This window comes from Marmota flaviventris, chromosome X, assembly GCF_047511675.1.
Source record: "Marmota flaviventris isolate mMarFla1 chromosome X, mMarFla1.hap1, whole genome shotgun sequence".
Classification (NCBI taxonomy): domain Eukaryota; kingdom Metazoa; phylum Chordata; class Mammalia; order Rodentia; family Sciuridae; genus Marmota; species Marmota flaviventris.
Window position 1 is genome coordinate 98,871,715 of NC_092518.1, and position 14,498 is coordinate 98,886,212.

General features: G+C 32.6%; 1 protein-coding gene across 4 annotated transcripts in view; it reads right to left on the bottom strand.

Annotated features, from left to right (window-relative positions):
* Nucleotides 1-971: 971 nt before the first annotated feature.
* Lrch2 (leucine rich repeats and calponin homology domain containing 2) overlaps nt 972-14,498 on the bottom strand; it is a 103,054-nt gene continuing 89,527 nt past the window's right edge. For all 4 annotated transcript variants that reach the window (XM_071606314.1, XM_071606313.1, XM_027932322.3 and 1 more), the window contains 4 exons: nt 13,946-14,058; nt 13,522-13,659; nt 12,962-13,039; nt 972-4,008 (listed from right to left, as the gene is read on the bottom strand). In XM_071606314.1, the coding sequence (XP_071462415.1) occupies nt 3,889-4,008; nt 12,962-13,039; nt 13,522-13,659; nt 13,946-14,058 (449 nt within the window). In that variant the 3' untranslated portion in view covers nt 972-3,888. The remainder of the gene's footprint in view (nt 4,009-12,961; nt 13,040-13,521; nt 13,660-13,945; nt 14,059-14,498) is intronic.

Here is a 14,498-nt window from a genome sequence, read left to right on the forward strand (position 1 = left end):
TTAATGTTAAACACACACACACACACACACACACCCCTGTGAAAATTCATGAGCATAGGAATGTTTTCATGTTTTATAACACAGGAGTAGAAAATACCTTAAGAAACATATAGCTTTTGCTATTTTCAGTTCACCAAGTCCAGAAGATATCTGGATACTTCTAAATTAATGTAATCTGCAAGAATGCATCAGTCCTTTGGAGTGGTCTGGACATTGGGATAGATGCCTGAGGATTCTAGGACCATTTCATATAGAATATCAGAACTGTAGATTTACTAAAGCAGAAAACAAGCTTAGCTAAAGGTGAATCAAAATTTTTGATAGAATAGTTTTCAAACATCTTCTGCTAAGTATTTACTCACTTTAGTTTTTCTTTAACTCTGAGAGTTTAAGGTGCAATATTATCTTTAATAACATTTACTTGAATGACTTTTTACTTCTGGAATCAATCATAATTACAAACAAATAATAGTTATTTTAAGATATGTGAATTTTTTAAAAATTAGAACTACCTGAAAGTGGAAGATTATACTTCTTATCACAGGAGCTTATAAGCAATTCAGTCGTATGACTAGCGCTCTGTGATTAAAAAAAAAAAATCACAATGTTTGACCTATTCTTTAATTTTATAGAATTGTTGCTTAAATTTGTTATATAGAGTTTATCTTTTGGGGGGGGGGGCGGTGGTACTGGGGATTGAACTCAGGAGCACTCAACCAATGAGCCACATCCCAGCCCTATTTCGTATTTTATTTAGAGACAGGGTCTCACTGAGTTGTAACCTCACTTTTGCTGAGGCTGGCTTTTAACTCGTAATCCTGGGATTACAGGCATGCACCACCGCACCCGGCAAGAGTATCTTATATAAAGATAACATTACTTTGTGAAAACATCCTAGAAAATTATTGCTTTTGAAGAAACTTTTATCTTCTGAAAATAGAAATGATGTAAAGGGAATTTGGACTCTTAAAACAATTTATGTTATTTTGATATGGGGTATACCTATTTTGCCCAGGATGTCCTCGAATTTGTGGGATCAAGATCATCCTGCCTCATCCTCCAAATTACAGATGTGCGCTATTGCACCCAACTGAAACAATCCACTTTGAATATCCTCTCAAAGTCTGATGGAATTCTTACAAAGTCTGTTTCTACACTTGGGAATAAACACTGGCTCTTTTGATTAAAAAAAAAAAAGGATGATGTGATGGGTAGAGAATTGATAATGAGAAAATAAACCCCACGCTAAATTTTTTTCATTCAACTTTATCCACAGTTTGCATCGGTAATATACATTTAGTGCTCCATTTACTTTTAAATGCATCAGAAAATCCATTATGATAGATCTGTGAGCAATACAAACTTTTCTGAATTCTTCAAAAAATTCAGTTATAAAAGTCATTAACTAGCATTCTATAAAGATAATTATTAAACAAATGGCAATGCATTTTTACTCCTTATTTCAATTGTAACATATCCACCATCACTTCTTTCTTGTGCCATAGTCATAAAATTTAACAGAAAGAGCTATCTATTGAATTTTTAAGGGTCCAATAAAAATTTTAGTCTGATTAGTCAACCCTCATGAAATCACAAATCCATTCAAATAAAGATAATCATTCTTAATTCAATAACTGATGAAGTAAATATATAATAACAATAAAAACATTTAGGATAAATTTTACACATAAAAACTACTAAAAGAAATACATCAGAACCTTGGTATACTGTTGTCCTCAGGGACTTGTGAAATTGCTTCAGAGGTGGTGTTGCCCTCTGACACAACACTAAATGAAATGTCATGGTATGGACCTCCACTGGACCCATCTTAAGTGGAATTTGGATTTGCAAAAAGGATGCTACAATGAGGTTCTGGTGTATTTTCTCTTTAAAGGAATAATTAACTGACAAGGGAAATGCAATAAGGGAATGGCCTACGATTTCACTACTATTTTAATGATATGAAATAGGAAAATACTTGTAAAGTAACTAACACTAGATTAATAATAAGAGGAAATCGATAGCATGATAACTATAAAAGAAGTATGAATGATTGTTGCAGTTTTTAGTGGTTACTTAATTTGTAACACTGTCAAACTTCTAAATTAGAAACTTATCAACTAAGGTACATACTGGCCATTTCTTGTATATTCCAAGTTTTCACTAGGGAGATCATGTCAATGAGGTTTGTTTTTTTGTGTTTTTTAAAAGACACAACTGAAAAGGAAAAATTAGCTCAAATATTTAAAGTAATAAATTACTAATAATTTAATTCTTATACCTTACAGTCATAAGAAGCTTTAATTCTTCAAAAGCTCCAATTTGACCCTTGGGGAGTGTAAAGAATATCTGTATTCTAAAGCCAAAATTTAATTATATGGCTTCATGCCAACTGATAAAAAATAGTAGAGTTGTTCCTAAGTCAACCCTTACTATACCATTTGGCACACTAGTTTTTACCTTTTATATATACCCTTCGAAATACCCAGGCCAACATTTTTAATAAGTTGCATCCATATTAAGAGGTAACAAGTGCAAATGATCACATACTTAAGATATGATGCTTGGCTACTACAAAAGTAATTAAGGTTCTTTTATAGGAAAATGAGTTATTCATTACAGTAATGTTTTTGAAAAATTCCTGCACTACTACCAACATAAATTTATCCATCTCTAAGTCAAACAAGAACTTTGTGTGACGTAGTATCTCATGAAAATATTTTTGGAACAGTCTATGTTTAACTCAACATCAAGTTAATTGAGGAGCATCGGTGTACAAGATCCACAAATGGTCAGATTTTGAATAAAAACTTATTCCTCAATTGCTGCTCTCTGAATATAGCTAATGGTAGCACTGATGTAATGTTCCTGAAAATCAAGATACAAATCCAAACTTTGGCAGTTTTATCAAAATGTCCTTCATAATTAGTACTTCACTAGTTCTCAAAAATCTTACTGCTTTGTGTAACATTTTCAATACAGAAATAAAATACTCTTCAAATAATACACTTTAAAAATGATTAAGTTTTGCAAAATTAAATAGCATAAATTAAGCATATTAACATTTTTTGTTTTTGTTTTGTTTTGTTTTGCTTTTTTACAACATGAAATAACCAATTTAAGGAAAACTGTAATGGACTAACTAAAAAACCATGATGTCACGATGTGAGGCACATTTAAATCCTCACATAGTATTGACCTTACAAAACCTACTAAAATAGTTTAAAGTTCTGTTGACTCTATTGATACAAAAAAGAAATTGCAAAAATGCTTAAGACTATATAAGATTCATCAATTACACAGGCACTTCACATGTAAACAATCTACAGTACAACTGAAAATAGTTTGGCACCAACCTATAATACTAAAAGAATTTAATAAAATGCCAGAGTTCGGTTTTTTCCTACTCATTTTTTTCTAGAAAACTAAGAACAAAGATGAAAGAAGTTGTGTATAAACTAGAATTAGAAGTGTATTAAATAACTCAAATATAGAATTGTTTTAAATGGCTAAAAAAGATTACCATTTTCCAGATGTTTACTAGTATGTTATGATGTAAAAAAATTAAACCTAATGTGATTATTAAATTGGATACATATTTTAAATTGAGTATCAATCTGCATTTTGAAAAATAACCAAGGTTATTAACTGATAGTAAAAAGAAAATTTGAATTCATCAAAAACTCTTATTAAATTAATCCAGTTTTCCCCCAAAAGAAGCTTGGGCAATTCAGTTTCAATTTGATGTTTTAATGTAATTTTTGTAAAAACCCTAAGGCTTGACCTAAGGCAAATGATTTTTGACTGGACATTTTTATTCATGAATTTGAGATATCTGAAATTGCTTCAAATAAATGAAACTACACACTTATAATTTTTAAAATGTTATCAAGCCATAGAAAGTTGAGATGCCTTGGTCGTAGGTAATTCAAGGAGGGCCTGAACCGTGACGCCAACTTTCACAAGACCTCGTTCTTCCAAAATATGATGAGGCAAACAGAGTCTTTCCTGGAAAAGAAAAAAAAAGATATTTGAACATTCAATATTTTGTGTGTGGTTAAACTTAGTTGGAATCGGATTGTTTTTTCTTGTGTGTATGTGTGTGTGCAGTGCTGGGGATGGAACCCGGGGGCTCACATATGTTGCCAAAGGCTCTACCACTGAGTTACATCCTCAACCCTCAGAATCAGATTTTTAAAGTATACTTTCTGTAAAACTTCAAGTAAAAAATGCACAATTCTGTTTTCTCTAGTAAATATTGTAATCTAATGTGTTTTGGTTCTTAACTTACACTAAGTAAAGGATTATAGAGGCTGGCCTTCTCTGAAATGCTATCACTTTACAACTAAACCTCTTTCTCTACACAGAAAATATCTGTAAAGGAAGAGGTCACCACTCCTGCATTTCCCATTCACTACTCAACTACTGCTATTTTACAGCTGCCTCTAAAGAATCTACCCACTAAAATTACTCTAGTAAAAAAAAAAAATCAGCAATGTCTTCTTAAATGTTAAATGTTGCACATGCCTACTTGACTGCTATATCATTTTGAGCCTTTAATTAATGCCTTTCTTGAAACCTTACCTCTTCTTTATGTTGTATGACCTCATTCTTTTTATTTCTTCAACTTTTCTGACAGCAAATTGTGCAATAGCTTTCATTAGCTTTCATCGATCCTATTCTAATATCCTAAATGCTTCCAAGGATTCTGTTGTCACTCTCTTCTCTTTTTACACTGTATCCATTCCTTGTATTTTCATTTATTCTCTTAGTTTTAATTATCCCTCATAATGACTTCCAAATCTTCATTTCCTCCCCAAATCTCTCTATCAAGCAAATGCCAACTAAACAGCCAAACATGTGTCCAATAAACATATAAAAATCAATATGTCCACAACAGAACTACTTCTACTAAATTAGTTTATCCTTCTGTATTTTATATCTTGGTCAGTAAAAAACTATTCAATTTCTACCAATATAAACATAGGAATCATAATAGCTTTCCTTGTCTTCCTTACTCCCTTAATATATTCATAAAATACCACTGATGATATCTTTAAAGAGTTCTCAAAAACTATCCTGTGCACAGAGGTACGTGCCTGTAATCTCAGAGACTTGGAAGGCTGAGGCAGGAGAATTGCAAGTTCAAGGCCAGCTTCAGCATTGTAGCAAGACCCTATCTCAGAATAAAAAATAAAAAGCATTGGAGGTGGAGCTCAGTGGTAGTAACATGCCCCTGGATTCAATCCCCTGTACTTCAAAACAAACAAAATAAATAAAAGAGTTTCCTAAAAACTATCTTATCATCTCCATTTTTATTGCTCCATTTAGTGTTCTCATGGTATTTTACATACTTATTCAAATCACCACTGAAGAGTATAATGAGGAAAGGAGAAATGTTTCAAATTAGGGACTTTAGTACCTACCTTAGAAACTAGAAAAAGAGCAAATTAAATCAATGCCAAATAGAAAGAAGGAAACAATGAAGATGAGAGAAAAATGCTAGAAAGAAAAAAAAAAATCAATGAAACTAAAATGTAGTTCATTGAGAAGAATTTTAAAAATTCATAAGCCTTTATTTAGGCCAATCAGGAAAAAGAGACTTAGCAATATCAGTAATAACAGACATCACAAGTTATTCTACAAATACAATGATAGTAAGGAGATACTATAAACAATGTTATAAGATAAATTTGACAAATTAGAAGAAATGGATAAATTCTCTGAAAGATAAAATATACTGAAACTCATACAAGAATAGATAACCAGAATATATCTCTATCTGTTAAAGAAATTTAAACTGTAGTATAAAACATTTCCACAGGGGCCGGGAGTATAGCTCAGTTGGTAGAGTGCTTGCCTTGCGTGCATAAGGCCCTGGGTTCAATCCCCAGCACCACAAAAAAAAAAAAAAAAAAAAAAGTTCCACAAAGAAAATCCCTGGCCTAGATAGACTATTCATAAATTTCATTAGATGAAAGAAATGATATCAATTCTGCGCAAATGTTTAAGAAAAATCAAGAGGAAAGGAATACATATTCCAGGAAGTTGGCACTACCTTAATACCAACAAAGACATTAAAAGAAAACTAAAAACCAGTATCCCTATAAACAAACAAGCAAAAATCTAACAAAATTTTAACAAACTGATCCAATAATATAAAAAAACAATAACAACATCAAGAAAAAAACCCACCACGATCAAGTGGGGTTTAATCTAAGAATGCAGGGTTGAACTAACATTTGAAAAATCAATGAATGTGATTTATAATAGTAACAAACTAAAATGAAAATAACATGCTCACATCAGTTGATGAAGAAAAAGCATTTGATGAGTTCATTTATTCAGGGACAGGGTAGGGAGTTAGCAATGCTGGTGGAATGTGATGGACATCATTATCCAAAGTACATGTATGAAGACACAAATTGGTGTAAACATGCTTTATATACAACCAGAGGTATGAAAAATTGTGCTCTTTATGTGTAATATGAATTGTAATGCATTCCTCTGTCACTTATTTAAAAATAAAAGATAAAATAAAATAAAAAAGCATTTGATGAAATCCAAGATCCATTTGGTAAGAACTTTAGGAAACTAGGAATGTAAGAGTACTCCCTAAACCTCATACAGATCATCTGTGAAAATCTCACAGCTAACATCGTACTTAAGGGTGAAAGACTGAAATTGTCCTAAAAAAATCAGAAGACAAGGATGTCCATGTTTGCCATTTGTATTCAACATTGTGCTAGGATATCTGGCCAGGGTAATCAGACAAGACAAGATAAAACAAGAAAAGACATTCAGATCAGAAAGAAAGAAGAAAAGCTGTTTCTATTCACAGAAAATATGAACAACCATATACAAAATTCTGTGAAATCTACAAAAAGCTACTAAAACGGATAGGTACATTTAGCAAAATTGTAAGATATAGATTAATATATAAAGACTGATTATATTTCTATATATTAGAAACAAAGAGTGAGATATTAAATTACAACTGAACAATCACATACAATAGCATGTAAAATACAAAAGTATAAAATACTTCAGGACAAATACACAAGATCTATACAGTAAAAACTACAAAACATTGTTGAGGGAATTAAAGAATACCTTAGTAAGGATATACTTGGTGTATGGAAAGACTCAATATTGTTATCATTCCACCTATGTTGTTCTATATGTTAAACACAACTTCTATAATAATCTAATTTTTTTTAAAATTTTTGTGTAGAAGTTGGCAAAATATTCTAGATTTATATGGAAATACAAAAGATCAAGAATAGCCGAAATAGCTATAAAAAGGAAGAAGAAAGTTAGAGTGCTAATACTATTTGATTTTAAAATGTGTAGTAAGCAAGATGTTGTTTTACCAATGTACATATAGGGAAAAAAAATGTCAATGGAACAAAATAAAGAATCCAGAAACAGACTCACAGATAAATGGAAAAATGGTTTTTGATACAGAGGCAAAGGAAGATGAATGGAGAAAGAATAGATTTTTAAACAAATTTTGCAGGAAAAACTGAATGCAGGGAAACTCCTCAAACTCATGAAACGGCATCTACAAAAAAACCACAGTTGATATCATACTAAAAGATGAGAGATTAAATGCTTACAATCAAGAACAAAGTGGTGCATACTTGTAATCCCAGTGGCTCAAGAGGCTGAGGCAGGAGGATCACAAGTTCAAAGTCAGCCTCAGCAACTTACTGAGGGACTAAGCAACCTAGCAATCCCCTATCTCTAAATAAAATATAAAAAAGGGCTGGGGATGTGGCTCAGTAGTTAAGTGCCTCTGGGTTAAATCCCTGGTACCAAAAAAAAAAAAAAAAAAAGAATGTCGATAGGAAATAAACAATTGAGAGTCCTTACATTTATGGTCAACTAACTTCTGACAAGGGTACCAAGACAATTCAATGAGAGGAAGAAGAGTCTTATCAACAAATGGTGCTAGGAAAATAAACATCTGCATGTAAAAGAATGAATTTGGAACACTACCTCACACCATGCACAAAACTGTACTAAAAAAGGATTATAAACCTAAATGTTAAGCACAAAACTATAAAACTTTTAGAAGAAAATATAGATGTAAATCTTCATGACCTTGAATTAAGTAATGTCTTCTTAGCTATACTATCAAAATCACAAGAAACAGAAGAAAAATGAATAAACTGTATCTCAACAAATAAAAAAACTTTTGTGCTGCAAATGATAACATTAAGAAAGTGAAAAGACAACCCACAGCATAGGAGAAAATAAATGCAAATCCTGTACCTCATAAGTGATTTGTATTTGGAATATATAAAGAATACCCATGACTCAATAACTATAAGATAAATAATCCAATTAATAAATGGATGCAGGTTTTGAATACAAATTTCTTTAAAGAATATGCACAAATTATCAATAAGCATATGAAAAGATGTTCAACATCATTTACTATTAGAAAAATGCAAATTGAAAATATAATGAGCTATTACTTTGTACCTGCTACAATAGCTAGGATAAAAAGGTAGACAGTAACCATTGTTGGTGAGGATGAAGAGAAATGAGAACCCTAACTCATTGCTGGTGGGTATGTAAAATGGTGCAGCCACTTTGGAAAACATCTTGGCAGTTCTTCAAAAAGACGAACATAGTTACCTTGACCTAGTAATTCCACTCCTAGGTTTATAACCAGGAGAACTGAAAATAAGTGTTCAAATGAAAACTTGTTCTTAGATGTTCACAGCAGCATTATTTATAATAAATGATGAGTGGTAACAACCCAAATGTCCACCAACTGACAAATGGACAAACAAAATGTGGTATATGCATACAATGGAATACTACTCAGCATTAATAAGAAATGAAGTACTGTTTTATGCCACAGCACAGAACCCCTGAAAACATTATACTAAGTGAAAAAAGTCAGACACAAAAGGCTCCATAATGTATGATTTCATTATATGTAATGTTCAGAATAAGCAAATACACGGAGACAGAACAGGAAGGGACAGTCAATGCATTGTAAGGGGTTTCTCTCTAGGGTAACAAAAATATTCTACACTTAGATTATTATGAATGTTGCCCAATTCTGTGACTATACTAAAAACCATTTAATTGTATGTTTTAAATCAATGAATGCTATGTATGTTAATTATATTTCAGGAAAGATGTTAAAAGAACAATCAATGCATGAGCCCAATCCCAGGCTGAAAAAAGAGCTTTAGCTTTGACAATATGCAAGAATTAACTCAAAATTGATCATAGACATAAAATGTAAAACCTAAGATTATAAAACTTCTAGAAGTAAACAGGAGGAAATCTTTGTGACTGTGGGTTATGCAAAGATTTCTTAGGTTTGAGAAAAAAAGATAATCCACTAAAAAAAGAAGAAAAAAAAAAGACAAACTGTACTTCAAAACTTTAAAATGTCTGCTCTTTGAAAGACACAGACAATCCAAAAACTAGGATACATTATCTGTGAGTCACAGGTCTTATAAAGAACTTGGTCCATAATTTATGAAGAACAACCCAATTTTAAAAATAGATAATTATTGGGCTGGGATGTAGCTCAGTGGCAAAGCACCTGCCTTGCATTCACAAAGCCCTGGGTTCGACCCCTAGTTAAAAAAAAAAAAGAGAGAAAAATACATAAAATATTTTAAAAATCTATATTAAAAGGCAAGTTATAGTAAGTAATAATAACAGATAAAAGGTTAGAAAATACACTTCCAAAAAGAAGATACACAGATGGCAACTAAGTACTTGAAAAGATGATCAATACTGTTAGTCTTCAGGGAAGTGCAAATTAAAATTGTATTGGGAGGCCAATAAATACCTATTTACAATGACTAAAAACTTAAAAAGGTCAGTCATACAGAAGTGGTGAGGATACGGAGAAAATGAAATTTCATATACTGCCGATAATACTGTGAAATAGTACAACTGGTTTAGAAGAGAATTTTGTACTTTTCTTAAAATGTTAAGCACCTACTTACTAAAGGCTGCAGGTATTCCACTGCCAGGTATTTACTAAAAATTAAAGAATACAAATATCCACACAAAGACTTATACACAACTGTACACAGCAGCTTTATTTTTATAACCCCTAAAACTGGAAACAATCCCAATATCTACCAACAGGCCAATGGATCAACAAATTGTGAAATTCTACTCAGAAACAAAACAGAATGGCCTATTTAAATATGCAACAATACTGACATGTCTTAAAATAATCATGCCAAGTAAAAGAAAAAAAAACAACACATTGTATTAGTGCATTAATATAAAAACTCTAGAAAAATGCAAACTAATCTATTATGTTATAAAGCCAATTAGTGGTTGCCTAGAGAAGGAAGGATTGCAGAGGGAGAGGAGGAAACTTTTGAGGATAATGGATATGTTCATTACTTTGATGGTGATGATGATTTCATGGTATATGTATATATCAACATTTATTAGGGCTGAGGATGATAGAGTGCTTGCCCAGCATGTGTGAGGCCTTGGGTTCAACATCCCAGCACCACATATCCCCAAAATGGATAAAATCATATACCTTATTTACATGTCCTTTATTTTACACCTATTATATCACAACAAGGATGTTAAAAACTAGAAAATATCCTAGAACAAAAAGAATTAAGTGAAAAAGATTGTATATTACCACTTATGTGTTCATGGAAACAAAAATTCTTAAAATGAAAATGCAAAATAAGAAAATAAATGTAATGTAATAATAGCTGGAAAAAAAAACTGTCCTAAGTATTCTATTTTCTCATTAAGAGTAAGGGCACAAAAAAGAATTAACCAAGATCTTTAAGAATTAAAAATTTAAGGGCCTGGGTATAGCTCAGTTAGTACAGTGCTTGCCTCACATGCACAAGGCCCTGGGTTCAATCCCCAGCACCACATCATACACACACAAAAATAAATAAATAAATAAATATTTAAAACGTCACATGTTAAGCATAGAAAAAAGGTAATAATAATTCCTGCATTACATATACACTACATTTGCTCCCTTGAAGAAAGAGGCTAAAATGGAATCTGAAGACTAGATTATGATGACACTGTTCAAAAGACCTAACAAGCACAATTGTGTTCTGTTTACAGTGTGATTTCCCTCACCAGTCAGTCATGTTAAGGTTGGGTTTGTAAAACTTTTTGTTTTAAATGCAACATTTTTATTAAACATTTTTGTAAATTAGGGTCTAATTTCCAATTTCCAACCTTAATTTCCAATATATATTTATAATACTGCTTTTGTAACAGACCAACACTCCGGAAAGATGTATTTCACAGAATTGCTTTCACCTTCCCTCCCTAATCTTTTAGGGAGCCATCTTTTTTTTTTTTAAGTTGTAGATGGACACAATATCTTTGTTTTACTTATTTATTTATTTTTTTATGTGGTGCTGAGAATCAAACCCAGTGCCTCACACATGTGAGGAAAGCGTTCAAGCCCTGAGCTATACAAACTTTTATATGGTAGTCTAAACTCCTGAAAGAGGCCTCTGAAATGTTCCTTCTCTCCTCAGCTTCTAGGAATTAACTTGCAGAAAGGCAATGCAGCTGTCTGAAAGGAAAATGGCAGGTTGAAGCCAGGATTCCTTTCAATGAGGAGGAAAACAGGAGCCCAGGAAAGAAAGAACCTGCCCATTATCTCATGTGGCCTCCTTTCCCCCCATAAAAACTCTTCAGGTGGGCTGGGGATGTGGCTCAAGTGGTAGCCCTGGCATGTACGGGGTTCTGGGTTCAATCCTCAGCACCACATAAAAGTAAAATAAAGATGTGTCCACCAAAAACTAAAAAATAAATATTAAAAAATTCTCTCTCAAAAAAAAAAAAAAAACTCTTCATGCCCTTGAGCCCTCTGAGATAGAGATTTCAAGGGGGAAGGAAGAAGAAATCCTCTCTGTCTTTTTTGGGGCTGACTTTGAATAAACCCGTTTCCTTCCACTAATTTTGGTCTCCCTAGTCTTTGGGTGAGCATCGAACAATAGAACCTTAAATTCGGATAAAAATTTAATCATTAATTTTATAACACTGTAATTATTATGTGAAACACAAGCTAATTTCCACAAATTTCAAAGTTTGCCCTTGCAGATATTATCATACTAGGTACTAACATTTTCAATATCATTTTAAATAAAGCTTAAAATGCTGTTACACTAATGCCAATCTTCCAGTCAGAGGTCTATCCATTGATTAATAGAGGAATCTAAATGTTCCCCAGCAGGAAAAAAAAATGATAGTAGCATTGCCATTACAACCAAACTGTAATATGGCTACTACGCATGGTTAGTTAACTTTTCCATAAGACAGCTGTTTTATAAATTGTTTTGAAAACATTTATTACACAACTTCTGCAATTATCTACAGCAACATAGTAAAAAGAAGGTACAGTAACAGCTGCTCCTTTCAAACTGGAAAACTTATAACAATAGCTGAGTCAGCTATTGTCATGATAACCTGGTTAAGCTATTTCTCCATCTCAACCGCCCAGAGGCAATCACCTCATGCTGATAACGGAAGCTAAACAGAAACTGCCCCCCAAAGCCCTAGCTCCTGGCACAAGGATGCCAAAAGAACCTGAAAAAACAGATTTGTAACTCCACACAGTATGGTGTATATGCATATCTCTGAGCTCCCTGCTTTTGTTCTTTTTTCCTATTCAATACTAAACTTCTATGTGTTCAGGGAAGGCAAATTAGCTGTGATCCCAGTTTATATGAAAATACAAATGAATTCATTTTTTATATCATTTTTCTCTTAATTGCAATATAGGTGGGCAACCAAATCCAGCCCACGGAACCCCCAGAGCCAAGCCTCTGGGTTGGGGGGCGGGGATTAACACCAAGAGACAGTATCAATGTTCATATTTTGAAAACATTATTAAATGCTATTTTGAAGACTCTAATTTGCATGCAACAAATTAATATTTAAATAATCATTCTGTTGGATAAATAATTACCTGTGAGACACCCAACTTTTTACAAGCATCAAGAAAATTTTCTACATTTCTTCGACATTTTGCCATGCTCAGCTTGGGCTGTAAAGTAAGGTTGGGGGAAGAAAGATTTATTTTCAAGCATTTTTATACAGAACTTAACCAAAACTGAAATTTTAATTTACTGAGGTACAGTGTATTATTTAAAGACCGTTATAGGAAGCTATATTTTCCTGTGATAAATAGAAAGCCCAGTGGTCCATTTTTAGAATATAGTATTTAGCCTTAATTGGATTCAATTGTAGCCATATTAATTTTAGCCCTTCCCTTTTCCCACCCCAATTTTAAAATTAGCTAATCATGTAGATTAGAACCCCCAGCTCTTCCAATCAAAAGCAAAGGGCAGCACTGCATTAAGGATAAAAACTGCCTGCCCAGGTGTGTTATACTAGACAGGTTCTGGTAGCATGCCCTTCTGGTAGGAGTAAATGCCTTGTCCACCCACTTTTGAGCACTGGTGTTTGATTTCTTGTGGCACCTCGGTATTTCTAACATTCCTTTGGAGAACTATAGATAAAACTTACCACTGCTGGTGATGGTACATGAATACTAGCTACAGAGCGTGGCCTTATATGATTGGCTAAATGGCAAAGGACAACCCCATCCATCAGTGCAGCTCCAATGTCATCAGGCAAAATAACTTTTAACCTGGATTCAAGATTCTATAAAGAAATGGATACAAATCAGATATTTTACCTAAGCATATATTAAATATTTATATTACTAATTGTTATTTAATCAAAAAATTTTCAAGAACATTGAAAATAAACCCATATACCTCACTAATTTTTCTAAGTTAAACCCATTTCTATAAAGCAAGTCTTTTTTTTTTTTTGTCTTTTTTGAAACTGGGGGTCAAACCCAGGGCTTTGCAAGTGCAAGGCAGACGCTTTGCCACTGAGCTACATCCCAGCCCTAAAGCAAGTCTTAAAGGTCAATCTGACTTACATTGCGAAGTTGTCTTATTTGCTCTCGTTCTTCCCTTAAGTGTTCCATCTTTCTTCTCATTGTGAATCCTGGATCTGCAGCCCCATATTCCTGGCGAGATGAGCGGCTAAAAGCTTTATAAAAACAGAAATTTACCAACTTATTTCAAAGCTAATTAAAGGAACAACCACTGATGGAGAAAGAAGCATGACAAAAAGAATCAGTACAAAATTACATAAATCACTATGACTTATTAATACATTCAAAATATTTTCCAAGTGTATCTTTGAATACCACCTATATAACTGAAAGCAACAGAGAACAAAAGTATAATGATTTCTATCACCGACACATGTTCTTACTTAAACATGTTATTAGAAACTTATGATCCAGGTTAAATATGAGTACTGAACATATGTCAACCTTTATCTTTAAAGAAAAAAAGGAAATTATTTTTGAAGGTCAATATAGTTATTCAGGAATAAAAACTATAATTCAATACCTTGCCAAGTAACATGGATCCATTTTCTTTTGGGTTTGCCAAATGTGAAAAGATCCCTTTTTAAAAAACTAT